Below are 27,759 nucleotides of genomic sequence, written 5' to 3'. Positions count from 1 at the left end.
AGGTTTGTTTTCTCTGTGCTCAGTCTCTCTTTAAAAATTCTTGCATCCAACTTCAAAACTGTCAAAAATCTTTCCTCCTAGTAGCTCCAATCCTAAAAAAAAGCTACAAAAATCCGAGCGAGCTCGCCGGAGTGAGTGTGAGTGAGTGTAACATAGTCTTGTTAGATGATGGTAAGGTACTGTACAATTTGGAAAAAGTATTGATCTCAGAATCATAATCGAAGACAGAATGCCCATGGCACTCAGAAGCACCACTGGAGAGAAATGATAAACATAAATCTGGATGATCCTATATATGACAGAGAACAACCAGACCAACAGAAAATACCAGACCATGGAGAAGTAGATCAATCATGTGGTTTGAAGCTTTCACATAAAAGACAGAGGGCAATTCAAAGATGAAGAGAATAATTAAAGCGTATAAATCTCACACACTGCGGCTCAAAGACATCATACATGCTTCACAAAGCATTGTATACGTTGTCTGTAGGTAACCTGAGCAAGTAATGGTGACAACTGACCTAGTGTGCACTTCAAGACAGGATTGGATTAGAAGTTTTCTAAAACTCAATTGTCCAATTGGGCAAGTACATTGCCTGGACAAACTTTTCACCTGCCCGAAATTTCAAATTTTTCTGTGTACAGTATTTTCACTTCCAGCAATGGAATTGTTTTGTAGCTCTACTTTTTCTGTGTTCAAAAAATGCTTGAAACAAGTATATCAAAGAAACAAGAATATCAAAATCTTCCTCATGGAAATATCTTACTTGCCAAATTGGGCAAGTGGAGTAGGACATGTGCTTGTGCTATTGGCAGGATAACCTGCAGTAATGGACTTGTCAAACCCTGCAAGACATCAATTTGTTACTTCATATGCATGGCAGACATGACCCTAAAGTTGCTCAATTATTCAGTATAAAACTATAATGTAAGTGGAAGGCTTTTCCCCAGTGCTCACCACATCAAAGTGCCCATACTGTGCAGCCAGGTGCAACGGGATCTGTCCGTCATGAGCTGCCAGGTTTCCGCTGGACCCCGCCCGCAGTAGGAGGGTTACTGGCTCCAGCTTCCCCTGCCAGGATGCATAGTGGAGTGGCCTCATACCTGCAGAAACATGACAGGAGTAGTAGAGTCATACGATGTCTTACAGCACTGTTTGTGTTATATTGTCCATACATTTGTACAACTCCAGACAGATGGATTTGCTCCATCACACACTGGGCATGCCCCTACTCTTTTTCGAGAGGCGTGTGGTGGGTTCTTTAACGCGTAGGGTGTGGCTCTCCCCAAACACGGGACTCTCCATTTAATGTCCTATCCGAGGGACGACCCTAACTAAAGCTAAGTACTCAGCAAGACCAAGGAGCTTTTATCAAGTCTTGGTAAGACTTATTGTCAAAATCAACATTCATGTGTTTGTCGATATTATATTAGAGGTGTAATCCTGGAAGAAGTAAGACTGGCAGCGCAAGGGGAATAACAAAGCACTTATCAGTTGTTATGAATTTGTTGGTTATGTGAAAGAGTTCTCCCTCTATAACCCACAAATTCCTTTTGACAATGTCTGTGACCTGGTGGTGAAATGAAGTCCCACTCCCCCACATCACTCCTGTGAAACAGCCCTTAATAACATGCTGTTGTTACTCCTATCTATCCCAAGGCTGCAAGTACAAGATACTATTACAAGACTAAGTCAATTTCAAGACCTCTAAATTTCAAGAGAACTTCATTACGCCATGCCCTGGGGTGAGATTATATGAGGTCTGTAATGACTCCAGAAGGCCTTCTCCAGCACATGTTCTTCCACAGGTGCCGGAAACCCTCGCCCTGGGCACCAGAGTCTACAAACTTTCCCACAAGGCCCTGGAGGCCTGTCAAGTCACTTTCCCACAGCCCAAGACGTCTTGAGCTTGCAGGCCTACTCAGAAGAAACACACTAAGCAGCGACATTTACATCTATAGGTTTGTTGTTAAGATTTGATGGCTATTATGTATGTACATGTTATACTAGAGGTAAGAGCTGTTTGAAGTGTAAAATATATAGGGAACCTTGATGAACTCTTCTTTGCAGTTTTAAAGGGTTCCAGTCAGGTATACATGTGCAAGTAGATACAGACTCCAAGTCTTCAGTCTATAATTTTAGATCAGAGCAGCAAACAAATTGTGTGGGGTCTAAACTCTGAAGTACATAACATACAACAGACTCCCTAACCATTATCTCCTAACTTTTGCTGGCTTTCAAACCTATGTCTATCACTCTGTGTGGGCCTGTATTTAAACCTGATGTCCACCTCAGGTGACAAGACCAACAAACATGCTGCACATCAGCTGACAGTGTGCTGACAGATGCCACTGGCTTGTTGACAGGCCACTTGAGATAACAAACACACCAGGTCAAAGGTGTCAACCTGCACGCTAATTGGTTTAATTTCTGTGGTTTAATTGCTCATGTCAATCAATGAAAGTGGGGATGAATTATAGTATTGTATACTAATTCAAAATAAAACTATCTCTTAAATTCTAGTTGAGTACTGGGTATCTCTCTTTCTGTTCTTGCCTGCCTCTTGCGTCATTCACGACATCATCTAATATTTTGGCAACTCTACCACGTTACCGTTGACTTTTTCTACTATATATTAATTTGAATGTACGTCTGTTTTGTGACTGTTGAGCTGCATAGTCATGCAGCAGGATGGGAAAGGATATGCAATAACAAACTGTCTATTATGCACTGTTTACATGTCCACAGTCTGGAAAGTGTATTGGAGCTCCTGCAGGAAGCTATCTTCCCCCACATTACATGACTTTGTAACATTTTTCCCAGCCTACAGGTAGAGGAGAGTCGTTTACAGCACGTTCTTTAAAAAATAAATCTTTTCCTAGCTGCCTAACTCTGTTAGCATATTTGGTAACAAAAAGGCTTTCTAATTGTCAAACTGCCCGGGAAAACCACTCTGGGGATCAGTAAATGCTGGCTTTACAGTTTACACACACGTTTTTCAGTCAATTTGGTCTAAACTCTAGGTTGACTCCGAAAGGACTCAGCAAACGTGTGTGTGAACCTAGCCAAAACCTGGTATATATGGCCAGGTGGTCACTATAGACATGATTCTTCATGTTGTGTCAATGGGAAAAGTTATCTATTGGACCACCCCAAAGTGGTCACATTGGCCAGGTGTTTTTCTGGTGTTGAGGTGTTCACAGGAAGAAGTACAGGTTTCACTGTTAATCAACAAACAAACAGTACTGCGTCTTTGTCAACGAGCCATGTTTAATTCCCTTGTTCAAACCAAGCAGACACATCACACTCACAGACACTACTAATTGAACCTTCTGTACAATTATCTCCAGGCCTTGGCTGTCTGTCCAGGTCTGGATCAGAACGGCCTTGGCTGCTTTACATGTAGGTAAGGACTCCTGTGGCTGCTCTCATCACACTAACAAGGCAGTAGGGACAGGGATAACCCAATAGCACCTGCTCAACTTCTCTGTTATGACTTCAGACTGAGAGGTTTTAGCCCCTTTCTTGCTCTCTCTGCATATTCTAGTGGAATATTCCAGTACACAGACAAGTATAATCCTAGCATCCTGGCATTAAAAACTGAAATGTTTATATTGATAACACAATTCTAGATGTTACTATTTACTATATACGTACCCTTATTATCCTTGATGTCTACCATTGCCTGCGCTTCGAGCAGTTGTCTCAGGATTTCAGAGTTACCATTCAGAGCCACATGGTGCAGAGCTGAAAACCTACATAGGTAAAAAAAACAGAAGTTAAAAATATATGACAGCTACAGTCTTCAACTCAATAATAAATCATGTGTCATCTTGTGTCACTATTTCTGTCATTATAGTAACATTTGTATACATTTCCATTTACATTTGGCCTTGGTTCTTGTGGCCAGGAGCGAGTTATTTGCAGGGCATTAGTAATCCTTTAGGCTTCAGGGCTTAACACTTACTCTTCAATGTGGCTAGGCAGCTTGAACTTGCCCTTGAAGCACCAGGGGAGTCAAGGTTTGTACAACTGTTTCCTGTCTCCCAGAGAGTAACCTTTAATCTCAAGTAAATCACCAGATAGAGTATGTGACAGTAGGATACATAGTCTGCAGAATGTGCTCCCTTTGTTACACACGTCAGAGCATGAAAATGTTTCTTGTCAGAGAGCATACAAATGTAAGAAAATAATTAGACTCAAAATAGGGTGTTTGTAGACCTGTATAAACATCTCACCTTGACTAACTGGTCATGTGTATTATAAAGAAGGTAAATTTGAATCAGAATTGCAGTTTATGTTGAAGTTTTCCAACTGTCATACAACACAAAATTTGCTCACCTCGTATTCAATATGAAGTATATCAACACAGATGAGCTTTCATGCAGAATTGCAGTTATTGAGTTACATTTAAAAGTTAGAGACACTTTCTGTTTGAAACTATTATGTGTTCCAAAGTATAGCATCCTGATGTAACTATAGACTACAGTATACGAACATCACAACAAGGAAGGACTCCAATCACTGAGACAAATGCAGGATGCTGGTGCTATGCACAGTACTTTGATATTGCCATGACCAAATAACCATGGCTCAGGAATCCATGTGGGGTTAGAGAGCTTTAAATCGGCATGTGCTGGTCAGCTGTACCCTGTCAATGGGAGATTTTCTGGACCAACAGACATGAAAGGGAAAGGATAAAGGGGAGGGCAAGCACACTCACTCATGGCCCCATTCCTCTCCCTGGGGTACCCCCTCCCATCTGTTCTGTACTGGGGCACTCTCACTTTTGTCCCATAGTTTAACTGTTCACTGGGAGGGCAGGAATGTCGGCTTTCACTAACTTTTACACTTGTCTTCCTCTTCAGTGCAAGACAGCTGTTCAAACTCTTATTCCTTTGATTATCTCAAATTCTGACAAATTTGCAGCAGTGTCTATTTGTCATCAGGAAAACTCTGAATTGTGTTCCACTGTCTGTTATTTGACTATGAATGTTAGAGTAGAGTAGAGTAGAGTTGTTTCAGTCCGGTAGGAGTATCCATTCCAGTTTGGCCTGCTCTTCAATTCAGGATACTGACCTTGCCCAAGGGTATTTTCGGAGCCCCCTTGCTGCTTCCTTTAAAACTGCAGCTCAAAATTCAGAACATTCAGAACATGCAACCGTGAAACCAAAATATTTTCATCTTGTTTTTCTAGCTGACCACAGGGAAGAATTCCTTTCCCTTAAAACATCAGCTACCTAGAGTTTCAGTTATCCATTTGACATGGCTGTACCCAGGATAGATGATCTTCATTGGTGAGGCCAAGCCAAGAGACCCAGGATACATCACTCTTGTCCTCATCAAAGGTGTTTCACTTCTGCTTCCCTGACTTCCTACCCCTGACAGGGTGGGACCAGACTGTCTGCTTTCTGGTCTGGTGGAGAGAATCAATTCTGTACCTGACAAAGACTGTCTATCTGTGGTTTCCCCTGTTGTCAAGCAGGAGACCAAGGCTCCAGGGAAAAGAAACCCTCTCACAGTTTACAACAAAAAAGGTAGAGAAAATAACAAAATCCATCTGATTTCATTCACTAATTTTTGCATAAACATCTTTTTGTGTGATATTCAGTGCGCAGTTCACTCAATTTAAATTCATATTCCATGATGAATAAATCCCTAATAAGATTTTTTTTTAAACAAGGGACCAAATAAATCACCACAAATTTTATCATACTCACTGATTATTTAGTCCTCTAGTCTACTGAAGATCAACCATTCTTGCAAAAATCTCTTAGCAGTGGCAGGAACAGACATGTAGATTAACGACCATATTTGATATTGCCTACTACTCCTGTAACTCAGCCTCCATGGCAGGGAAACAATACAGAATTTATAGCCATACCCCAGTGGTCGGCATGTAAAACAGGCTAAAACACTGGGCAAATGTTTCATGGGCTCTACATGAATGGTGCAGTGGCAGAAAGTGTGAAATCTAATTTGACAAGTGTTGTTCTGGTTGGGGTTGGCAATTATCAGTTGGTTGATGCAGGGAGATTTGAAACACCTGCTACTACACGGTGGGGAAATTGGGAACAACAGGAGAGCTGGAACTTTTTTACTTTCACTGTTACAGCATTTGGTTTGGCTCATTGGTGCAAGGATCTGGTGCTTTTAACCAGTATCCATGATGCCTACTAGGGTGTTAGCAATGACGATTTGAGGCATAAATGAAATAATGCAGGTACAAGCATTTTCTTACCCATCCTGGTCTTGGAAGTTCAGATTTATCCTCTTGGAAGATCCCAGTAGTTCTGAAAAATAGTAAGAAAAGAACATCAGCACTACTGTCAACTATGCCAGTTGTCTGACATTTCGTTATGTTTGCCTGAAAGTGTACCCCACTACCAAGTGGCCCCATAATGTGATTCTCCAGACAAGTTGGGGTCCTATAAAGGATCACCTGCCACAAGGCAGGGACTGGTGTGTCAATCAATGTCTTCTGGGCTGTTATCTTTAATGTGTCAAGCTGACAACAGACATGCTCTACTGAAATCTAAGCACCCCTTGTACTTCATCAACTCAACAGAATGACACATGAAAACAGGACAAATAGAAGCAAGAAAAGTTTCCAATTCTTGCTACATCAAGGGAATTGATGACTGTCCTATGCAAAATTAAGAACTAGGAAACTACTCTCCCCTTCTACTATCTAACGTTATATATCACTGATATTGATAATGAAGATTTAGTTCTGGTTATCGTTTAACTTTGGAACCGTCCCATTTCTCTTAATTTTTTGCTGACTTTTGCAGAAAGATTTTTTTCATGTCCACAAATCTATAGAAGAGGAGAAAATTTGACTTGTGTATCCATCATGTGTTCAGTTCTGTTCACCATAAATTCTTGATAGGATTACACATGTGGGTAATCATTCAATTCATATTTCTACCTTCTTTTTAACCCCTGGTAACATTTTTGGTCTTCCTATATGTCATCTAACATTTAGATCAGTCCTATTACTTTAATACACCTGTCTTGTCTGGCTTTAGTTCACTCAACTAAACATGCACATCTACTTGAAAAGGGTCAATGATTAGCCTGTGAGAAAATCAAGACTTTGGCGCCCATGTCATCTATTGGATAGCTGGGTCATGCTCTGTTCGGAAGACAAGAGTCAATCACTTAGAACTAAGGCCTATACTGTGAGACCTTAGCAAGGTCACTTGTCAAAACCACACATTGGTGCATCCTTCTGCCATACTGGTGACAATTCATCCGTTCATGGCAGTAATCAGTAGACCTGATATCCTATCATAAATGGTCATGAAATTTTGATACATATTTGCAATACTTTTTCTCAGATAACTCAAAAGTTAGAGTCGATCACTTAGATCTAAGGCCTACACTGTAAGACCTTAGCAAGGTCACTTGTCAAAACCACACATTGGCGCATCCTATTCTGTCACACTGGTAACAGGTCATGACAGTAATCAATAGACCTCATACCCAAGGGACCAGGTGCTAATTGCTGCGATCAATTACCCAATGAGGACACAGGTGAGCCTATCCATCTATCACTACAGTACAGTTCACCTGTTTTTCATCTGCAATATAGATTATGTTTGCTCAACACTTAACTTATCATTCAGCTCAAGGCTATGTGAAATATCTTGACCTGTCCTTGAGTTACCAACAAACAGGTGTTGTGTACATACCACTAACAACTCCTTTGTTTCACAGATAAACACAGGTATCAGATGACCTTTTCAATAAGTGGATTTTTCATGGTAATAAATCTTAACCAACGGTTTATACCATTGCTGTACATTGTGTATGTGCCCCATACTTCTGAGAGTATGGCCTCATTGATTTTGTCTAGTACTTAGTTTCGTAAGTGGTAGGGCTGACTTATTTTACGACTTGACTATAACAGCATGCCCATTACTTCAAGTGTGTATGCAAGGATGCTACATCTTCTCTTCAAGTTCAAGGCTCCTTCTCAAACTAATGAACTGACAAATTCCTATGGGGGAGGGGGGCAGACTGGTCCAGCCCACAACCTTACAGGGTCAGCCAGGTCAGCCCCAGTTGCTGACCTGGTTACTACCTGGACCATTCAGGATCTTACCTGAGCTCTCTGACCCAGCTAATCAGGCAAGTCAATACAGTTCAGTGGCCTGCAGAGGAATGTGCTTCTTACACATGTATAGATATAGACTGTTCCCTGGGGATTCAACCTGTGTATCCTTTCTAGTGATGCATGCATTCTGCATCAACCATCAAAAAAAAAAATTTCTGGATCGACCACGTTAATCAGCCTCATTATTCAACACACTGGGTACCTACTGGCTGGCAAAATACACCAGATATTATTATTATTATTATCTTTTGCCTGACATGACCCATTCTGTAAGTTTCCCGATATCCATCATTTAAGATACAGAAATTAAATCTGTTCAAAACAGCAAGATTCTAACCTTCCAGATATTCACCGACAGACTGTGGAGCAGACACACCTCATATGCTCTTTCCTACACGTAGCTATTTCACCTCATTTGTTACCATATCATGATCAATATTTCCACCATCTCTGGCGACAGGAAAAGATTGAACCAATTCATAACCATAAAATGGTCCCGCGCCCGCCACGATTGTCTCCTCTCCTCCAAAATTCAGAAGCCATCGCCTAATTGGCCGCCTTGATCTCACACCCTGACATATTACTTCATCGGTGCGAGCATTTACGACTTTTACATCCCTGCTTAGACAAGTGAGAGTCTGCCATCTTTAAATTTTCATAATCTGCTCTTCTGAGAGCTTTGCTGGTGATAACTCATTGCTCCACCATGGTACTAATGTCTATTGTTTTATACATGGTCGACAATACTGCATAATTGGGATTATTCTCTCTTTTGTTCATACACAATGTACGTTAATACATTCAGGTAAATACGTATGGTAAATGACATTGAAATTACGATAGATATTTGCAAAACCTTTTCTCAGATGACCCCAAAGTTTACAAACGTATACCAGGAATGGACATACAATAAACCATATGGAAGAGACTTTGTATGCATAACTCACAGTCATGTTCAATCTGCAAGATTTTGAACAAATCTAACATAAACACAATGGTCACTTGTATTGCGCAATGACTCCTCCTTGGTAAGAACAATTATAAGAGTTTGTATGATAGTGATTGGTGTTATAGAAAAGACTTTATAACTGATACCTTAGACAGTGCATTATTTGCTAATATACACTCAAATGTATAGCTTTTCCAAGGTAATCATCCTGACCTAATAGAAGAAATATATCATGGTTAAAAAGCTAGTACATGTAGACATACTGAGGACAACAGCTGGTGACAGCTTACCAATAATAATATTCATAGAGGCCTGCCCAGGTCAAACCTTGAATAAGAACTTCTATCATGGGTGACTGCGAGAGCACAAAGGTCAACAAACAAGGTCAATGTCACTCCGTAAATAATGGGATGTCTTTGGTTACCTCCAGGATAGGAATATACAGCATAGGTGCATATGATGATTGTTTCTGTATATATAACATGCACAACATTGAACCAATCAATGTTTTTATTCTGTCAATCTATGGCTTACTATTATACTGTAAATGTTTTTAATTTCGCGGGGATTTAATTTCGCGGTAGCGGGGAAAAAGGACTTTTCGCGGTGGATTTAAGTTCGCAGTAACACCACAGACTGCAATCTAATATCATTATAGAAAAATGTTCGCCGCGGTTTTAAATTCGTGGTGAAGTGGTCACCGCGAAAACCGCGAACATTAATCCACCGCGAACATTTCTGCATTTACAGTATTCCTGCCCATTATCAAATGGCTCAATTGCCTAACTACATAATTGGCAGTCTAATACTATAATAGATACATTTTGATGTAAATGTATGTTTATATATAGGAAATGGTGCCAAGCTGTGGTCTAATTTCACACCATGATAAACAGCAGGAATGTCTCATAATATACAATTAGTACAGCATGTCATGCAATTATAATATCAATAGGTAATTACACAGTTGTGTAAAACTGCTACCATGCAAAAAAAAGAAATAGCACTGAACACTGAACCTCCCCTGTAATCCAAACATTGGGTAAATAAATACATGTACTAGATAAGAAGCCCTTTCACACAGATCAGAACGCATGTGCAGCGACAGGAATTCCAGGTAATATGCCAAAGGTAAAGGCCTTGAAAAAAAGCAAAACCCGTTTGGGCGTTGTTATATGCAAATCGAAACAATGGTCACGACAAGGACTGTTTTCTTTTCCAGGGACTTTACCTTTGACATATTACCTAGAATTCCTGTCGCCACACATGCGTTCTGATCTCTGTGAAAGGGCTTAAGTTATAGAAAATCTGTAGAAACTTGCAAGCCAAAACAGGACTACCAGTTCAATCTGGTAGGTTCTTCTGTTTTTCCTACTACATGTATCTCATAGTCATAGATAGAACTTGTAGCATAGCACCTTAGGCTGTACACAATAGCACACGCTGCAGCATAATCATTTTCTACACAATTGGCCATGGTAATCCTGTCAGTTGCCCTAAAAGCAATATGCTCACCATCGGATGATCCCACGGCAGTATAAAGCCTATTACACTGATGCCGTCAGCTGATTGCCATACTAATGGTAGGCCTGACCTTGGCATTATGGTGCAATATACGACCTTCATAGATGCTCTTTACCAGAGAAGTAAGTCGTATAGGGCTTATTCTGTAAAATCCTGTCTTCTATGAAGAATTTAATTTGATTTTATGGCAATACAATTCACTACATACTGATTTGATGTAACAATTTTTTACAAAGTACATTACAAGTATGACATTTTTCTACTGATGTACTGATGTATTTGTTTGTTCATCATAAATTGATCTTTAAGACTGTCTTGAATATAATACATAGCCTTGAGAAGGCTACCTACTATAAACAAAGATATAAAAAAAAATCAGTTTCAAGTACTATAATTTATCTGCAAAGACTAATCACTCTAATTCTGATCAATGTTTCTGTTTACGTTCCACTTTTCCTTTCATCGCTTTTCTTGCTTGGCTGGAAGACCTACATCTCAACCATGGCAGTATCTCGCTCGTTTTACAGGGCATGCTTTGAACAGAGCAGCACCCCATCATTACCCTGTGTGACATTTCCAAACGACCACTTGGGATGTGTTTAGCTAGTAATTTCGCCCATTTTGTAAGGAAGGCCTGTCATTATTTGGCGGCAAGGAAAATACGAGCCATTTATACCATGAGCAAGGATGAACAGGTCAACCACCTGAATGGTTAACCATCTACTCTAGCAGTTTCAAAAGATGCCCGTGCAAGATGAAAGTCAAACAGACAACTTGGACTGAAATAAATTGATGATATAAGTCAAGTCATTGTGTAGGTTTTATATTAAAGTCAATATTTGTATATAGTATGTATTTATGTGATGTATTTACATGTAACACGTACATATGTCAATGACCTCTTGACTTTATCATTCACTTGCTGGAAAACTGATACCAAAAGAAAAACATCTCATTGTCCCAGCTTCTCAATGTGGAGTGATGACTTAAATATACATCAGAATAATGCTTGGACCAGTATTTGTACAGGGAGACAAAAATAACATGTATCTCTTGTCTCCTGACAGAGAAATCTGATGGTATCTTCTTGCCAATGGTGACATTTGCCATTCTTAGTACTGTCTGTGACTTGAATTGTAAACATGACACGAAGGGAAAAATGATAGAAAAGTATACCACTAAATGTATTACATATAATGTAGCATCCTATATAAACATGCACTTGCATGTTTCACATGGGTAGGAGAATGCTCCCCCAGCAAGAAAACCTACCAATGTTCTTGAGTTGTTTTGACAGAGAACACTTACATGTATGGCTGCCTTTGATCAGACAGTGATAGAAATCTACCTGTAGGTTTTGCCTTTCCCTTGTCTCCCCTACATCCTTTGATGTCTAAACCTGATACTATTAATGGAAGTGTGGGATTTGTTCTCTTTCTGATTTGGGCAGGTAAGAGAATAAAAGCACACCTGGTCTATTGTTTGTGCTCTACAGGTGCAGAGTGATATGTGAATGGCTGTCATGGTCAGACATGCTGGTACAATATGTAATTTGGTTAGAATCAGACATGTTAGATATAATAGAACAAGAATTTTTTTTCATAGGAAACAAAGAACTTGTGAAATCAAGAATAAAATATTTCTACTAGAGCAAATGCTAATTTGTTTTCTTGAAGTCTTTGAAAACATCCTTTGAAAATGGACAGGTTTTGAAATGTTAGAACAAGAACTTTTTTCATAGAAAACAAAGAACTTGTGACATCTAGAATAGAATTTTTCTACTAGAGCAAATGCTGACTTGAGTTCTTGAGTTGAATACAATCTCTCTACCACAGCAAATGCTCATTTGCTTTCTTGAAGTCTTTGAAAACATCCTTTGAAAATGGACAGGTTTTGAAATGTTAGAAGAAGAACTTTTTTCATAGAAAACAAAGAACTTGTGACATCTAGAATAGAATTTTTCTACTAGAGCAAATGCTGACTTGAGTTCTTGAGTTGAAGTCTTCGAGGCATCCTTTGAAAATGGACAGGTTTTCAAACATTTAACCCACATTTCTCCCAATGGCCTTGACAACTGAACTTTTCATTCCCAACTGCTCCACAGATGGAGATAACACAAGTTCTCAACCACTTAGAACTGTCCCCATGGAAACAAAGGATCCACTGAAAGGTAGGCTAATGGCACCTTGTACTCTCAGGTTGTCCTCTGAGCTGTTGGCTAATGGACAGTTCACCAGGAGGAGTCGAAATTGCTCCTACTACCATGCCATTATCCAGTTAAGTCGTACGTTGTAAAATATCAGTGCAAGATTTTACACTGAGGCAGGATGAACATTTAGTGCCTTGATACAGCTCTCCTGAGATCTCACCTACTTGTAATACACAATGCTCAGCATTCTGTTAAAGTTTGAAACACCTGGTGTGTTTGGCTTTATTCTGGGGTTAACATTTTTTCTATACCAAAAGTCTTTGAGAGGCATGGGGAAAACATACCAAAGCTACTTACACAAAGCCTGGTAAAGTGCAATCTTCTTGCTCAAAGATTCCATGAGTGTTAAACTGATAAAATGCATTTAGCTCTGAGGATGACCCATAAATATTTTATGATGGTCCAAAACATCTTAGTCTGAAGGCTATTATTATAAGCAGTTATCATCCCTTCAAGTGTCACCTCTACCTATTCATTACCATATATAAAGCATCGTCAGCTAACTCACATATTTTACAGGGGTGGAAACCTGTGATTGTCCCTGGACACAATTTACCATCATAGCTGATTACCTGGCCGGTCTAAAGCTCTTCAATACAATTAAATCAAGCAGCCTCAATTATTTTCTAAGCCTCTTCTCAGACACTCCCACTGTAATAGCCTCAGTGCATCTTAACTAGCTCTAATTTGCCGACGGACGATAGGACTCTATAAGGAGGGATGAGAAAATTTAAAACCAGTTATTAGAGTCTAATTTCTCATTCTTGTCGCCTTTTCTTGTCACCAAAGGTGACACAAAAGATGCAGTTTTTCCATCACTTAAAGAAAAGCTCATCTCATGCCAATAAGTGATTACCAAGTCTGAAATGACAGAATCTTTATTACGTACAATGAATATAACAAAGCTAAAAAAAACTACCAACCTTGCCAACAAAAAATCATAGTACCATGTTAGAGAGATAAAGAACATACCATGATGAATGCAGACAACTTGCAACAAAATCAAATCAGTGAAGTTTCCCTGCTAATACAACCAGCAAAGACATTTCAAGTTCAAGGTGACTTCTACGTCTAGTGTTATAACTTATACAGTGACTTTCAACATTCTTATAGCATCTTTTAGCACAGTGTATTCCAGGTCGTTGGCATAAATAAAAGGGCATTCAAAGAGGGCCAGCCAACATGCTACAACCTATGTCCATGTATCTTGGCAGAGGTCCAGAATTGCAGATGAGAATTGGAGAGTCATAGATCACAATTTGCCTTGCACTTTCACAGGGACAATTTGTGGAAGCACCCCCCGAGACCTTTGCACCATACTTTATCAGAAGGGCACAGATGCCTGAGTGAAAATCTGCATCTTTACTGCTTATGGACTTGGCAGTCTGCAAGGATCATCCATTGTAGTTCACAAGGAATTCAAAGAACAGTCTTTAAGTGAAAATTAAATGTAACGATAAACGATATTGTCTAAGGATAAAAGTTTCTTCACAAAAGTGGACAATGGTTCTGGCACAAAAATTCCAATGTCATTGTGTTGGTACCATTAATTAACTTTGTCCAGAACTATAAAAAAGTATAATTTGTTTAGCTCTTCTTTGCCACACTGGTGTTCACAATAATAATTTACAAAAAAATGTAGGTCTAAACACAAGAAAATGGTGTGATACTGGCAAGGGGACTGTCATGTCTTTGAACAATTCCAGACAATGCTTCATACCATTCTTTCTCTAGGCCAAACACCCTTTACTACTAGAGACATGTTACTAAATGCACAGTTATATGACTCTCGGGGACTTTGATCAAGCTTCACCATATTTTAGAGGTCAGCGAATGTCATGTAGGTGACAGAAGGCGGTGCCCTGTTGACCCTGTTGCTTGACTACCAGTGGAAAATTGTCTGCTATGTTGGCCCAGGGAACTGTCTTTACTGCATGTAAAAGCCAGACAAACACTTATACTTACATGACATTTTCTATCTCATATATACAGCTGGCCAATCTTCTGTGACAAACATCAAGCAAACTGAAATAGAGAAAGGGTCGAGTGTTGTGCTGACATTTGGTTTGTCTCCCACCCTTGCATACAAAAAAAGGCCAGCCGCTGTTGAATACAACTGTAGATATTGGACATCCGTTCTTGGCATTAGCACAATATTCCTGCTGGCTGTTACGGGTCCCTTGGGGAATGTAGCCGCAGATGAAGAAAAGATATTGCACAGAACAAGGTCTTGATAATGTGATTACCAAAGCTATGGGTGACAGCCACTATTGATTATGTCCAATGTAATATTGAACATTCTTCTGTGGTTGGTGAAGAGGTTATGGTGAATCAAAGGTTTTCTGGCTAACAATACCCAGCTCATACTTGTTATTTTGACCTGTGACCTCCACTCACTTTTATGTTCACCACATTTGATTATGTTCAATTTCTGTATTGTTATATAAGTTTTAAATTTCATTTCTTTGCACTTAATTTATGTTGACTCTAGTAGGAAGGATGGCAAAATGCTGTAACATTAATGGAAATCTAAATAAAACAAAGGTAGAAGTATTAGCCAAAAAGCAGTAACTCAAGCAACTGGATATGATTTTCCAAAATCATATCTAGTTGTGTGTGATATCCAGTTGCTTGAGTAACTGCTTTTTGGCTTAAATGTAGAAGTAGGGATGTAAATGGCATATACAATGTATGAGAAGATGGAGAAAAAAACTGATTTGCACAAGTAGCAGAATGACAGTAAATAGACTGGGAAAATCGTGATTGAAGTGAGTTACAACGTGTTATCAAGGAGGTTCGACCTTCTTGGTGTTATCAATGTCAACAAGATACATGCATGTAAATACTACAATAATTTTTTTATGATCATTAGGGCTGGCTAGTTAACATTCTCAGCCCTCTGCCCTCCTAGAAAAATTCCTTTGTGAATGGACTGAAACTAATTCAAAATGTTACTTATTACTTGTTTTACATTTAATACTTTTTCATGGCCTCTAACCTCAAACTCGAAAAAATGCATTTGCACAATTTCTGTAAAAGATCTCTGTAAAAGATTTTGAAGTTACAGTCAGTACAGACAGTAGAGTAACATGAAGATAACAGGACCAAAATAGACCCACACAGTAAAACCAGACAGTTGTTTACATCCATTTAGCAGGTCGCTTGCCTCAGGAATTCAGCAACATCAGATCATAACAACCATGCTTTAAGTTTAGCACCTTTCATTTTCAAAGAAACAACAACAATCTCACTTAAGGAACTAGAACCTGGATATTGTGGTTGCCTGGCATTTTGCTTCTGCATCTTTGTATGTTTGCATACAAGTCAAGTGCCACTCGACCATGGACGGTTTTACCAGTATACACGTTCTCTCATCATATCCTTGTAGTAAGTTGTATAATTTACAGTACAAACAATGTAACCATTTGGAGATATCTCTAAACATACATACATATATATCACTCTGCTCATATATGCATATTCAAGTACATGTTGTATACAATAATGTGTACAACAATGTGTATGTACATGTACATTGTATGTGCACATGCATATAAGCCAAAATTGGTTCTCATATTACATTACCTGTGCAACATCTACATGTACATATAATCTCAACTACATTGTACATTTGTATTTTTACCTGTCCAATTTCATTTCTGAGCAATTTACATTTACACAATTTATACTGGGATTCAGTTGAAGACCCAATGTTGCTCATCAGTAGCCTTGGTGTTGTGACTGGTTCACATCTGCTCCAGCCAGGGTCAAGAGATGCAGGAATGTGGCGGGCAGTGTGAGGTGGCCGGAGGAATGTCCAGCTGAGTACACTCCACTCTGGACAACTGCCCCCCTCCCCATTAAAAATCCCACAACTGTGTGGTGTAATGCTAGCACTGGTCCCTTCACAATGTACCCTGGGAGCCATACTCACAATGCTGTTACCACTATGTATGTTAGCACAAAAATAAAGATACCACAAAATGGCAATGACATGTACAATGTAGGTCTATTGAAGAACATTTTCAAAAGAATAATTTTTCAGATTTTACTATACATTTAGATTTCTAGTAAGAAGGTAAAATGTTCAGTAAATGAGCCTTCAAATTCAAAGAGACCAGAATTTCCTAGTTCTTGCTGCCAGTTTGCCACTGGATTCTGCTTATTTGTAGTCCTTTGCTTTCTGTATTCAAGCACACATCTTCTGTTGTGAATGTTGTGAAAAGTCTAACGGAGAAGCCCGACAAAGCAGGGTACAGACGTCACTGAGGGACACACGCTTTGAACTCTCCAGATTGAATTACAGGCTAAAATGGCTGCACTTACATTGATGTTGTAACTTATTTGTTTGTACTAACAGTCATCACAAAGAAAATTGTATAAGGACTGTAACATTGTATGCCAGGCCATTGGGGAATATGTTTGTTGTAGTTTACATAATAGCAGAGGCATCTCAGATAGCAGTAACTCACTAACTGCTGTATCATTGTTACCTGGACATCCCCAGGTGAGGAAGTACAAATAAGCTATCACCACCACCTGTGTGCGCTCTGATGCATATGACTGGAAAAAAACTGCAGATTGCTGTATTTCACACCTGGGTGGACACAGACATAACAATAGATTTCTGACTCTATATTATTATGGAATGCCTACCCTTTGTACTCATCTTTAAATAGAAAATAGGCCACGCATATTGTGTTTAGCACAATCCATATTTTCATCTCAAAGAGGGTCGCTGCTTTTACAACAATGGAGAAGCCTGTAATAATGCGTGAATACCGATAATTACAAATAGCTTCAGATAATTACAAATAGCTTCAAAGCAACTCTATATTCTGAGCCGCAAATTGTCCCAGCTAGAGTGATAAGATTTTCCATGTAGTACTGAAGAGATAACAATTGGCCTATAATCACCATGAAATCCATAGAAGAAAGGATGGGTAAGTGGGACAGTGGTTTAACATATCAATACTTCAAACAAGGATTGAAGTGTTTTCAAACTGACTAGTGCAAGTACTATGAGGTATGTAACTCTAGGTGTGCCTATTGGTACATGTTAGGATATAAACTATTCCATTTGTAATTCTCAATCACATTTATCTTTTCCCACATACATGTAAAAATTTGTACTTCGTTGCTGGAAGATTGGGACAAGGGGATTAATTAACTCTCTCCTCAATTTTGAAGAAAGACATCAGCCTACACACTCCTTGTCATATTTTTCACCAGTCTTCCACACCATTAAAACTGATATTCCAGGTCATTTATCTCAACCATGTACATACATTACATGTATTACAAACTGCAGACAGTAAAAATTTGGTTTCTGTATCAGTTGGAAAGGAAGCACATGTTTTACATACAACCTGAGCTGGTGCGAACTCTCTTTAACCCATAGGAAATGGGCAAATCAACCCCCTGCACATCAACACCAACGTGTGAAGCCACAACAGTCAACAGTCAACCACACAAGTGTTTGGTAGGCTAATTCACACCCCTGTGTCTAATGATCTGTCAACACGGCAGGATTAATTATCTTGGTAATTGAGTGGCCTTCATGTTTTCATGGGGAAGGCAATAACTGCTCTTCAGGCCGCCCTGGTGGATAGGAAACAAAAACATGGCATATGATATGGTCACAATCTTCCCCTCCAACCTCTGTTTGGACTGTCCAAGAGTAGGCAATAACAACTTTTCAGAATCAAATTGCTAATTACACCAGTGTATAATATGGCCGCCAAAGACAAACATCTTGTAGTAGAAAACATCTTTCATTCCATAATAGATGGAAACTGTTGTTGTCTGTTTTCATTTGCACAAAAAATTGGAAACAACTGGAGTAGAACTAAGTTTTCACATCCTTTCTATTTCTATTAATGAATCAAATAAATCTACAAGGAAGTGTCCTTTGAAGACTTACTGAATGTCAGTCTGTAGATATAGGAGAAAACATGAAAGGGCAGAAGTGTATTTCTATAGGGTTTTCATTAGTCTTTGATTAGACCAGCCCTTTCTCCAGTGAACTTGGTAGGGATAACACAAGTCCAAGGTCACCGAAGCAGGAAGCCTGAGGGTCGAGGATTGCCACTTCAAGCCAGGATTTCCTGTTAATAAGGATGCAGTGTTGAAAGAGATCCAATGGGCATTACATAGCTAAGGACCCTTCAGCATACTGAAAACACCAACATGGGGAACTCCAGAAATCAGATACCTACCACACCATTAAGCCCCCATCCATAGGGGATTCTGCTTGTTTGGGCCAAGTACTTGACAATGAAGACTTTGGGATACCAACAAGAAAGTTTGACTTTGATCAAGCGCTACAGTCCTACATGTGTATATTCAAGAAACGTAAAGCAGTGCTTGGGTGGCTAAGCCATACTGGAATGAACCTTATATGGAGTGTGCTAAAAAACACTGCAAATCTAAACCTTTAAAACTGTATTAAACAGAATTGGAGGCTTTCATTCCAATTAACAAAGTCAATCTAGCTGCACATTTGGCCATATGGGTACACAAATCAGGAAAATGTATAATCACTAAAATAAATCCCTTGCCATTCTGGTAGATCACGTATCATAAGTTATTCTAAACTAAAAAGCTAATCTACAAAATAAAAGCATTTTCACAGCAACTGAGAGTATTACACCTTGCATATTGTAGGACAGACACATCAAGCTTCTCTGAACCAGAGCAGTTTTGACAAATGGCTTGCTGGCTGTGACCTAGCCCCACAGTGTCCCATTTCTGTCAGGTGAACCATGGGTCAGGTTTAGACAGCCTGGCTTTCTGACATCACCCAGGCATTACCTGTGGCAGATACCACACAAATTACTCCTGCAAGACCTGGATATCAATATTGCTTTTGAATGACAGTGCAGTAGATCTAATATGCTCTGATCAAGGAGGTTAAAACCTCCTTGCTCTGATTCACATGTGGTCATGTGGTCAAGCTATTACGCAAAGTAATGATGATGACATATGGTACTAAAAAAAGGAATTATTCACTCACTCTCCCACTAAAACAACTGCCTGGCCTACCACAGAGAAGAAAATATTATTTTCCAAGTTTTCATAATTTTATCAGCATCATTTGCATGATGTAGTGCCTGTATCCTAACAATACTATGAGTATGACAGCCTGACAAATCAAGTAATTTACAAGAGGAATACCCCAATGACCAAGTGTCTCATTTCAAAATGCTAATTTTCTCATCCCTGCCTCCACTAGTGCAATAAATTCCCTTCTGCTACAATTCTCGTACCATATTCAACAACGCCTGTTACTTTCTGAGAAAAAAATATAACATTCCAAATTAGCTTTGTCAAAGTGCAGTTCATACAGGAAACATCTTTTCCTATGTGGTCTGGCACAGCTTCCTATTTCAGTTCTACCTCTTCCCTACAGAATGCCAGGAGCTTCTGAGCCTTCTGTTTCCAATGATCCATCTGTCTGCTGACTGTCTGGTGGCACACTTGTAGACACTTGAATCAGTGACTGATGTGATCACTGGAGACACCCAACACAATAATACATGGTGGCCCTCTGGTTCCAAAATACATATCTATATCCTAATCTTCTCTGAAAGGCTTTTCCGGCATGTGGTTTTGAGCCAAAATATTACATTTATCAATGTCTCCATGAGGGGTAGAACTTGTTTATGTACCAAGGGGTGGTTATGGAGTTTCTCGTCATCTTTATTCTTGAAGACAAATTCTTTATCCTTGAAATCTGACTGTGACATACAGTAAAAGGTTTGTATATGGATATGTTATTACCAACATGCATGCAAAAATATGCATTACAGACAGGTGTGGGAGCATCATGGGTTGTTAGCCACACTGCATGGGGGATCATTATTCATACAGCTACATTGACACTTGTGAATACAGGTTTCTATTTTCACTCATTATCAATTAATACCCCACATGTACATCTATATATACTTCTTAACAGAAAATTAAGTAGGTAAAACTATGCAGATAAAAACTACATGATTGTATCCTTTGAAAACTTTCTAATCATATTTTGGTCATCACTCCAGCAAAACGGGCAGAAATATCACTTCAATTCACAGAAAGAAAGTCTCCGATAACTTTATAGTTATAAAATCCTTTCAGACTTTATCACATTTTACGATACTGTTGATAGGGAGAGAATATCTATTCCAGGAATGAGTCAGCCAGTGAATCAGTATGCTTTCCTACAAAACTATAGCCTGGTTACCAAACCCCAGCCCGATCTCAAGTATCTATCGTGCAGGGGTCTGGCCGGATGGAATAGGAACTCTTCTCAATTTTGCACCTTATAGTGGGCAAAAAACACCACCAATAGAACAACACAGGATCAGCAGGAGGTAATTACACCCCTGCCATGATTGGTTAAAGACCCCCAACTGTACTTTTTGAATCCATAATGTAGCTGATTCGCTACTGTGATAGCCTGCTGACCAACTGTGGTGTGTTGTAGCTGGCTACCTGTGGTGAGAGTGGTCATCAATCCTAGGTTCTCCTCCCACTGATCAACGGGCCTTCGAGAACCTTTCTACAGCCATGTTGCCAGACCCCAACACGAAAGATATATCTTGAGGTTGGGGTATGGAATCCAGGCTAACAAAACTACTGTTTCCTATAACAGCCAAATCCCTGTTCACATTACACAAGTAACAAATTCTGCATGTCTGTCCCATAGCACCCTGTATGTATGTGAACCCAGAGGCCAAGACTACAGACCCTGCATTCTAAATGGAGTATAATGTGGTTTATTCCAGTCTTCCAGGTCTACACCTTGAATTAATTTGTGCTTTTTCGAGAGAAGCTTGTTATACAAAGAAAAGAACAGTTTCAATTCCATCCAGAGTTTTTGAAGATTGGATTCTAAAGTTTTCTTCTCAATTCTCTCATGACAATGGCAAATCTTGCTCCCTTTTCTTTCATGTCTACATCTATATTTCTTATCCCTCACAGGATGTCTTATTTTCACTGTCTACACTCTTTACAAAGGAAAACCACAGGAACACATACTCAACATGCCATATAATACTGCTATCATCCAATATGATATCTTCATTACGTAACTCTAGAAAATTCTATATCCATGCTATATCTCTTCATAGCAAAGGCCATTTCTTTCTATAGATTACATTTCATTTTCTTTGCAAATAAATCAAAGATGAGGAAGTAAAAAAGATAGCAAGTTCTAATCTATAGCCTCTGATTATCTAGATATATGTGCAAAGACATGGTCTTTGTGTTAGTGACAAGCACACTGGTCCCATAGGTTACAGATATGCATTACAACATTAGTATTATATATTGAGTGGTCACATGGAGGAGGTCATTTCCTTGACAACGTTGGTGTTATTTATAGGCCCATAACTGTCTCACATATTGCAATGTTATTTGGGTACTGGAGTGCTGATATACCGAAGTGACCCATGAATGACCCTGAACCGGGAAGAAGTTGCAGAGAGTACATTAGCAGGAATATATATCCAATATGTATGAGTACGTAGACTGCAAACCATCTACATGCATGATTTTTCTACCCTTAAGAGAAGGTAATCTTGGCAGCTGTTATAAAATCACATTCAGACATTACAAATACCTATGTATAATAGTATAATACAGAACCAAGACTACATAGTACATACTGTATCCAGGGATACACACCAAGGTTAGGCCTGAGGGCAATAACTCATTATGATATTTGATTACATTTGATGATCATAAATGGCCTTAACCTACTTTCAGTAAACAGTTTCCTTCATAAATAAATTTGTATGGCTTTTCTATGGTCAGAATAATTACTCAGGAATACATATTGGTATGCTGATGCATTTCCCTAATGTCATAAAAAATGTCACTTCAACACTCAAAGGTTACATTAATTTTATCTTCAGTCAGCAGACTACAAACAACCAAAAATCAAACACTTCTCATGGCAATACACACACCTTTTACTACACATCTTTCTCTAGCTTTGGTTATTTTCCTGAATCGAAATCTTGCTCTATGCCCGCTTGCTCTTTTTCAAACACCTCTATCCTAGTGTCCGATTCCATAATGTAAATACTTTCCTTGAACCGTTTCAGAGATTTCTGAAAGATGCGGGCTGCACAGCTGATTACCATCATACAGTCGAGCAAAGGGAAGAAAAGGAACCACAACAACCAAGCTCATTATGAGTATACACGAACTTGACCCAATAAACAGTTCGGTGCCAAACCTAGTCAACCACAAGCATACCAAGAATGCTACCGAATAAGTAGTAGAGTGTTATGCATGCGGCATTCCATCCAAAACATGGTGCTACTGGCTATAGTGAACCTCGCAGTTAAGAGACATTATAGGCTTAACATTGGCCACTGGCTCTGTGTAATAGGTTAGAGGGTGACGTTTAGGGCTTGCTGGCTTAGAGTTAGTGCACAATGGCTGATGTCATAACATAGCATTATCGTATTTACGAAGAGCTCCACATCCTGGCAGCTCACCTTTCTTCTCACCTCCCAGGTGTGATTTACCGTTTGAAGTTGCTCACCTGCTGTATCCGTGTAAAGTCCTGGCTTTACCCAAGGTATGTATTATGTAAAGCCAACATACACATTTTCTTTTTTTCACAAAGAAAAGACATTACCTGTAAACATACATTGCAAAGTGAGGTAGAACGTTCATTGCCGACTTGAATTAGCTTCAAATATATTAATGGCAAGATGTTCTGATATTCCTATTCTGTCGGATACTTCTCTCAAAGTTTAATCTTTGCTTAGCAATGTCCATGTAATGTGGAATTTCCAATATCTAGCTACTATCTAGCCTGTGTTTCATCCAGATTTATAAGATTAAAATTCTCTCGGAACTTTATTACTTACATTGCTTTCTTTGTTACTTGCACAATCTCTAGAACAAAACCGTAACATTGGTATTCACTTTCAGCGTACCCATACTGCATCAACACCTTTTCTGTAGTTTTGTGACATATTTTGCAGACACATGCAAGTTGTCATTTCTCCACATCTGTACCTCATTGATAGAACCCTCCCCCACACATTCCTCCATAGGAAAGGGCAGGACCTGGCATGTAAAAACATGTCAACTATATCACATGAACTTCACCCAGATGGAAATTGTTAGGCCAAGGGGGGTGGTTAGGCCTTCAGCATAATCCATGTTGCTGGCACTACAAAATTTATCATGGCTTCTTCTCAAATATTGACTGCATTGATACATTATTGTCTTGTCAATTATCACTAACAGGATCTTTGAGTGCAAGGATGACAGACATAAAATTGTACCTGTTAGTGTTACAATGTACCTTTGCATGGATGCTCTTTAATATCAACAACATATAGATTACAAAATGTAGTCTTGGCAAGAAAGGTAGCAGCTTCCTTCACAACATCTGGGACTAGTTGATAATGTAAGGTCTGCCTTGGCATAATTAGGACATTTCCAACCATGTCCCATTAGTCCACTATTCAAAAATAGCCCTTAAGTCAGTTTAAGATACAGATCTATTGTTCTAATTAACTTGCTGATAAATAAGATATGACGTGCACCCACTGAGGCAGTAGGGCCTGCCCTTATTCTGTCAGAAACTGGTCACAAGTCTTCCCCAACTATTCATGTCAACTTCCATTTGGTCAGGAAGATGCCAGCTTCTGATTACACAAATCTAAAACTTCCTCTGAGAAGAGATAAGGTGGCCCTAGGGACTGGACTGTGCTAAATGTACAAGGTGCTAGAGAAGGAAAGGCAAATTGCATATTCAAAATGGTACATACATTTATGCGGTTGAAAATCAATGAATGGCAATAACAAGACACTTAAAAGTAGAATATAAGTGAGTGAGAAAGTGACTGAGAAAGTGAGCATGTGAGTGTGAATGAGTGAGTGAATAGAGTGAGTGAATGGAGTGAGTGAGTGAGTGAGTGAGTGAGTGAGTGAGTGAGTGAGTGAGTGAGTGAGTGAGTGAGTGAATGAGTGAGTGAGTGAGTGAGTGAGTGAGTGAGCGAATGAGTGACCAACATTAAATTCTTTAGCACATAGAATTCTTTATACACACTGACCACAAGGACACTAAAATACAAAAGGCTTTCCTGGTGGCATTCAGTTTAATTGTAGAACTTACACTCCAACTCGAAGTGCTTACATCTCAATGCATCTTCATCCAAAATCCCCCAAGCTTCTGTTTCCCTACCACAAATACGCTGAGCTGCCTAACAGGCTGAGATTAGATCTTACAGGTCCAGCCCAACCATGTCTGAGTCATCCTCCTACTGTTGGTGGTGACATTTGGTCTTCTCTACCACACCCAATGTAAAATCAAGTCCAGATTGTCCGCACAGCACTGTGTAGACAACACTGCCCTTGGCTTGGATAGTCAGTAGCCTCTCTCCACAGGTATTGTGTCAACATACCCAGTTCCTGAAGCATGTATGCCGATAATTCTCATGGCACTTGTTTCTCAGATACACCAACATACCACACTGTGTTTTCTTCCTTCCCTTTCCCCTAATTAGAGGCCATACATATGCAGGAGGCAGTGGGATGGACTGACCTGGAGGATTCACACCATTTGGACCAAGGAAAAGGTAAACAAAGTGGGGACTCTATCCCCACAGGGACATTCTGGACTATGGACAGTACAGGTCATACTGGCCAGCACTACTATATAAGTACACTTGAAAAGTCACTGATCTGGGTCAAATTTTACCAAACACTAAGCACCTGACATTTCAAAATGAGGTAATCCATTCTTATTTCAATATTTGTGTACCTGCTATACAGTGACTATGGGTACACTGAGATTTTTCATATCAAAAAGAAATCAGTCATATTCTTTTCTGCTTGGATGACATTGATTTGAGAGAAGGAGAGAAAAATTTTCAATGTTTAAACTCTATTAAAATGTACACTTAGAAGTAATTTCCATACGTATGTGTTAGATAAGCATATTGAAAATCAAAATGTACCTCTGATTGTTGCTACAAGACAATGAAAACAGTCATGAATACTGAATCCTGCACTCTATGTCATTACAAAATAATATAAATTTATAATGATTGCTAAAGCAAAAGGTGAAATCTGACATATCCGTAGCTTGTATTGCGATGATGATATAAAGGTAACTGACTTTTAAAGAGGATTCTAGGACATACATATGTAACTACAGCATATTTCAATCATTACATGACTTCCTGTCTTTATGCGAAATTGTTAAGTACTACCGGTAACCTTCAGAAGTTTTGACCTAGTTGCAGCACCACATCTTGGAATACACCACAAGGCCTAATCATGAATATTGTTCTGCTATGCTCATGCATAACATCATAGGAAATTGAGTTAATTTCATCATCATCATAATGGTTTATTTCTTATCCAACTGCACGATACAGGTAGCAGGGTCAGTAAGACCCTGAATTGTGCTGCCGTGTTACATTTAAAAAAGATACGGGAACAATTTTTTAAAAATACTATATACACAGTTAAGAATTACATTGCTGAACCGAATTACCTTTAACATTATATATAAAAACAGTTTAACACTTATCTAAAACGGATATTGCACATGATTTCATAAAAACAAAGTATGCCGGTAAGTGGTCTTTAGGTAGCTGTGTCATGACGTCATTAGAGGACATTTTCGTTTAATAGTCTTACAATGTACGGGATGGTACTTTTTTGAATCTTTCAGTTCTGGTTTTTATCACATCAAGTTCGTTGGATTGTCTAGTGCGTCGGGTGCTGATCTGCCCTCGGAGAGGGGGGAGTAGGCTTCTGAAGGACGTGCTGTACACGAGTCCCTCAACCTTTACAAAATTGTCCAACAAATCAATCACATTACAAAGAGGTAGAAATTCCAAGCATGATGTAGCCTAGTGAAGCTGAGGTGTTGTGTTGCACCAATCATACAGTGGCCCTTGGAGCCTGGGGAGGAAGACAAAGGGCCTTTTCTACAGTTTACCTGTCTATGCCCCAGGCCAGGGGTCTTACCCTATATAGCAATGCAAAATCCAATCATTTCAAACCTATTTATCATGTTCTTTTTTGACAGGAAGATTGCTGCAGGCAATCCACCATTGCTTTCTCCGAAATCCCTGATTTTAAACCTCCCATTTGAGACTCGTTTGTTTCTCTTGTATTGACAAAACAAGTATTAATGCTGGCCTTATGGTGCTTTGTGTTAATTCTTCTGTTAGTCCGTCTGGGACATATTAGTGTTGAGTAGAGTATACCAGGTACATATTGAAATTAATGATATTGTAGAATCTACGGAACATTCGCACGTACTATCTATCTGATATCTTACTGCCCACCGCCAGAATCACAAACGTTGGCTCAAGTTGAGGGGAAGTGTTCCTTTTTTCTCTCTTTCTAGATAGGTAACATGTAAAGAAATCTGCCTCAGGCTCAGGTATCCACAGTTACTATAGCCAGCCAGAAAATGTACTATTTACTACAAGTACATGTATAATACTATAATAAATAAAACAGCCAAGTCAGCGGTACCCCAAAAAATCACTTCGAAATAACCCAGATCAAACCGGTGTATGACCCACTATCAAACAGATCAAACCAGCTATCACTAGTATCAGCAATACCAGTACACTTTGAAAAAAGGGTTATATAGACTGCATTACATGTCATTATCATGGGCAGTGGTTCTCCACGTTTGAATAGATGATGGTGTACTGTTGTCAGCAAGGCAATGATTAGTCTGCCGTTGGTTGGTGGTGCGTGTACTTGTGACATTTGCGTAGCATACTGTATGTCTGTTGTCGGTCAATGGTGGATGTGTGCTGATGTTTTACTATGAATACATGCATATCAATAGGTGTCATGAATTTGTATTAGTCAAGAACAAACCATAACACTATTTACAGTACTGCTCATTTCCATAACCTTTTTAGCAGGTAGAAATTTATCAAAAATCAATAGAACCAGAGGTG

At 39.2% G+C, this 27,759-nt stretch overlaps 1 protein-coding gene across 8 annotated transcripts in view; it reads right to left on the bottom strand.

Annotated features, from left to right (window-relative positions):
• LOC118429627 (caskin-1-like) overlaps positions 1 to 27,759 on the bottom strand; it is an 81,194-nt gene that overhangs the window by 52,405 nt on the left and 1,030 nt on the right. For all 8 annotated transcript variants that reach the window (XM_035840180.1, XM_035840176.1, XM_035840182.1 and 5 more), the window contains 3 exons: positions 6,243 to 6,294; positions 3,659 to 3,756; positions 959 to 1,104 (listed from right to left, as the gene is read on the bottom strand). In XM_035840180.1, coding sequence (XP_035696073.1) covers positions 959 to 1,104; positions 3,659 to 3,756; positions 6,243 to 6,294 — 296 coding nt within the window. The remainder of the gene's footprint in view (positions 1 to 958; positions 1,105 to 3,658; positions 3,757 to 6,242; positions 6,295 to 27,759) is intronic.

The sequence above is a fragment of the Branchiostoma floridae genome, chromosome 13 (assembly GCF_000003815.2).
Source record: "Branchiostoma floridae strain S238N-H82 chromosome 13, Bfl_VNyyK, whole genome shotgun sequence".
NCBI lineage: Eukaryota > Metazoa > Chordata > Leptocardii > Amphioxiformes > Branchiostomatidae > Branchiostoma > Branchiostoma floridae.
Note: the sequence above shows the minus strand (reverse complement) of the source record. Positions and strands in the feature narration are given on the sequence as shown.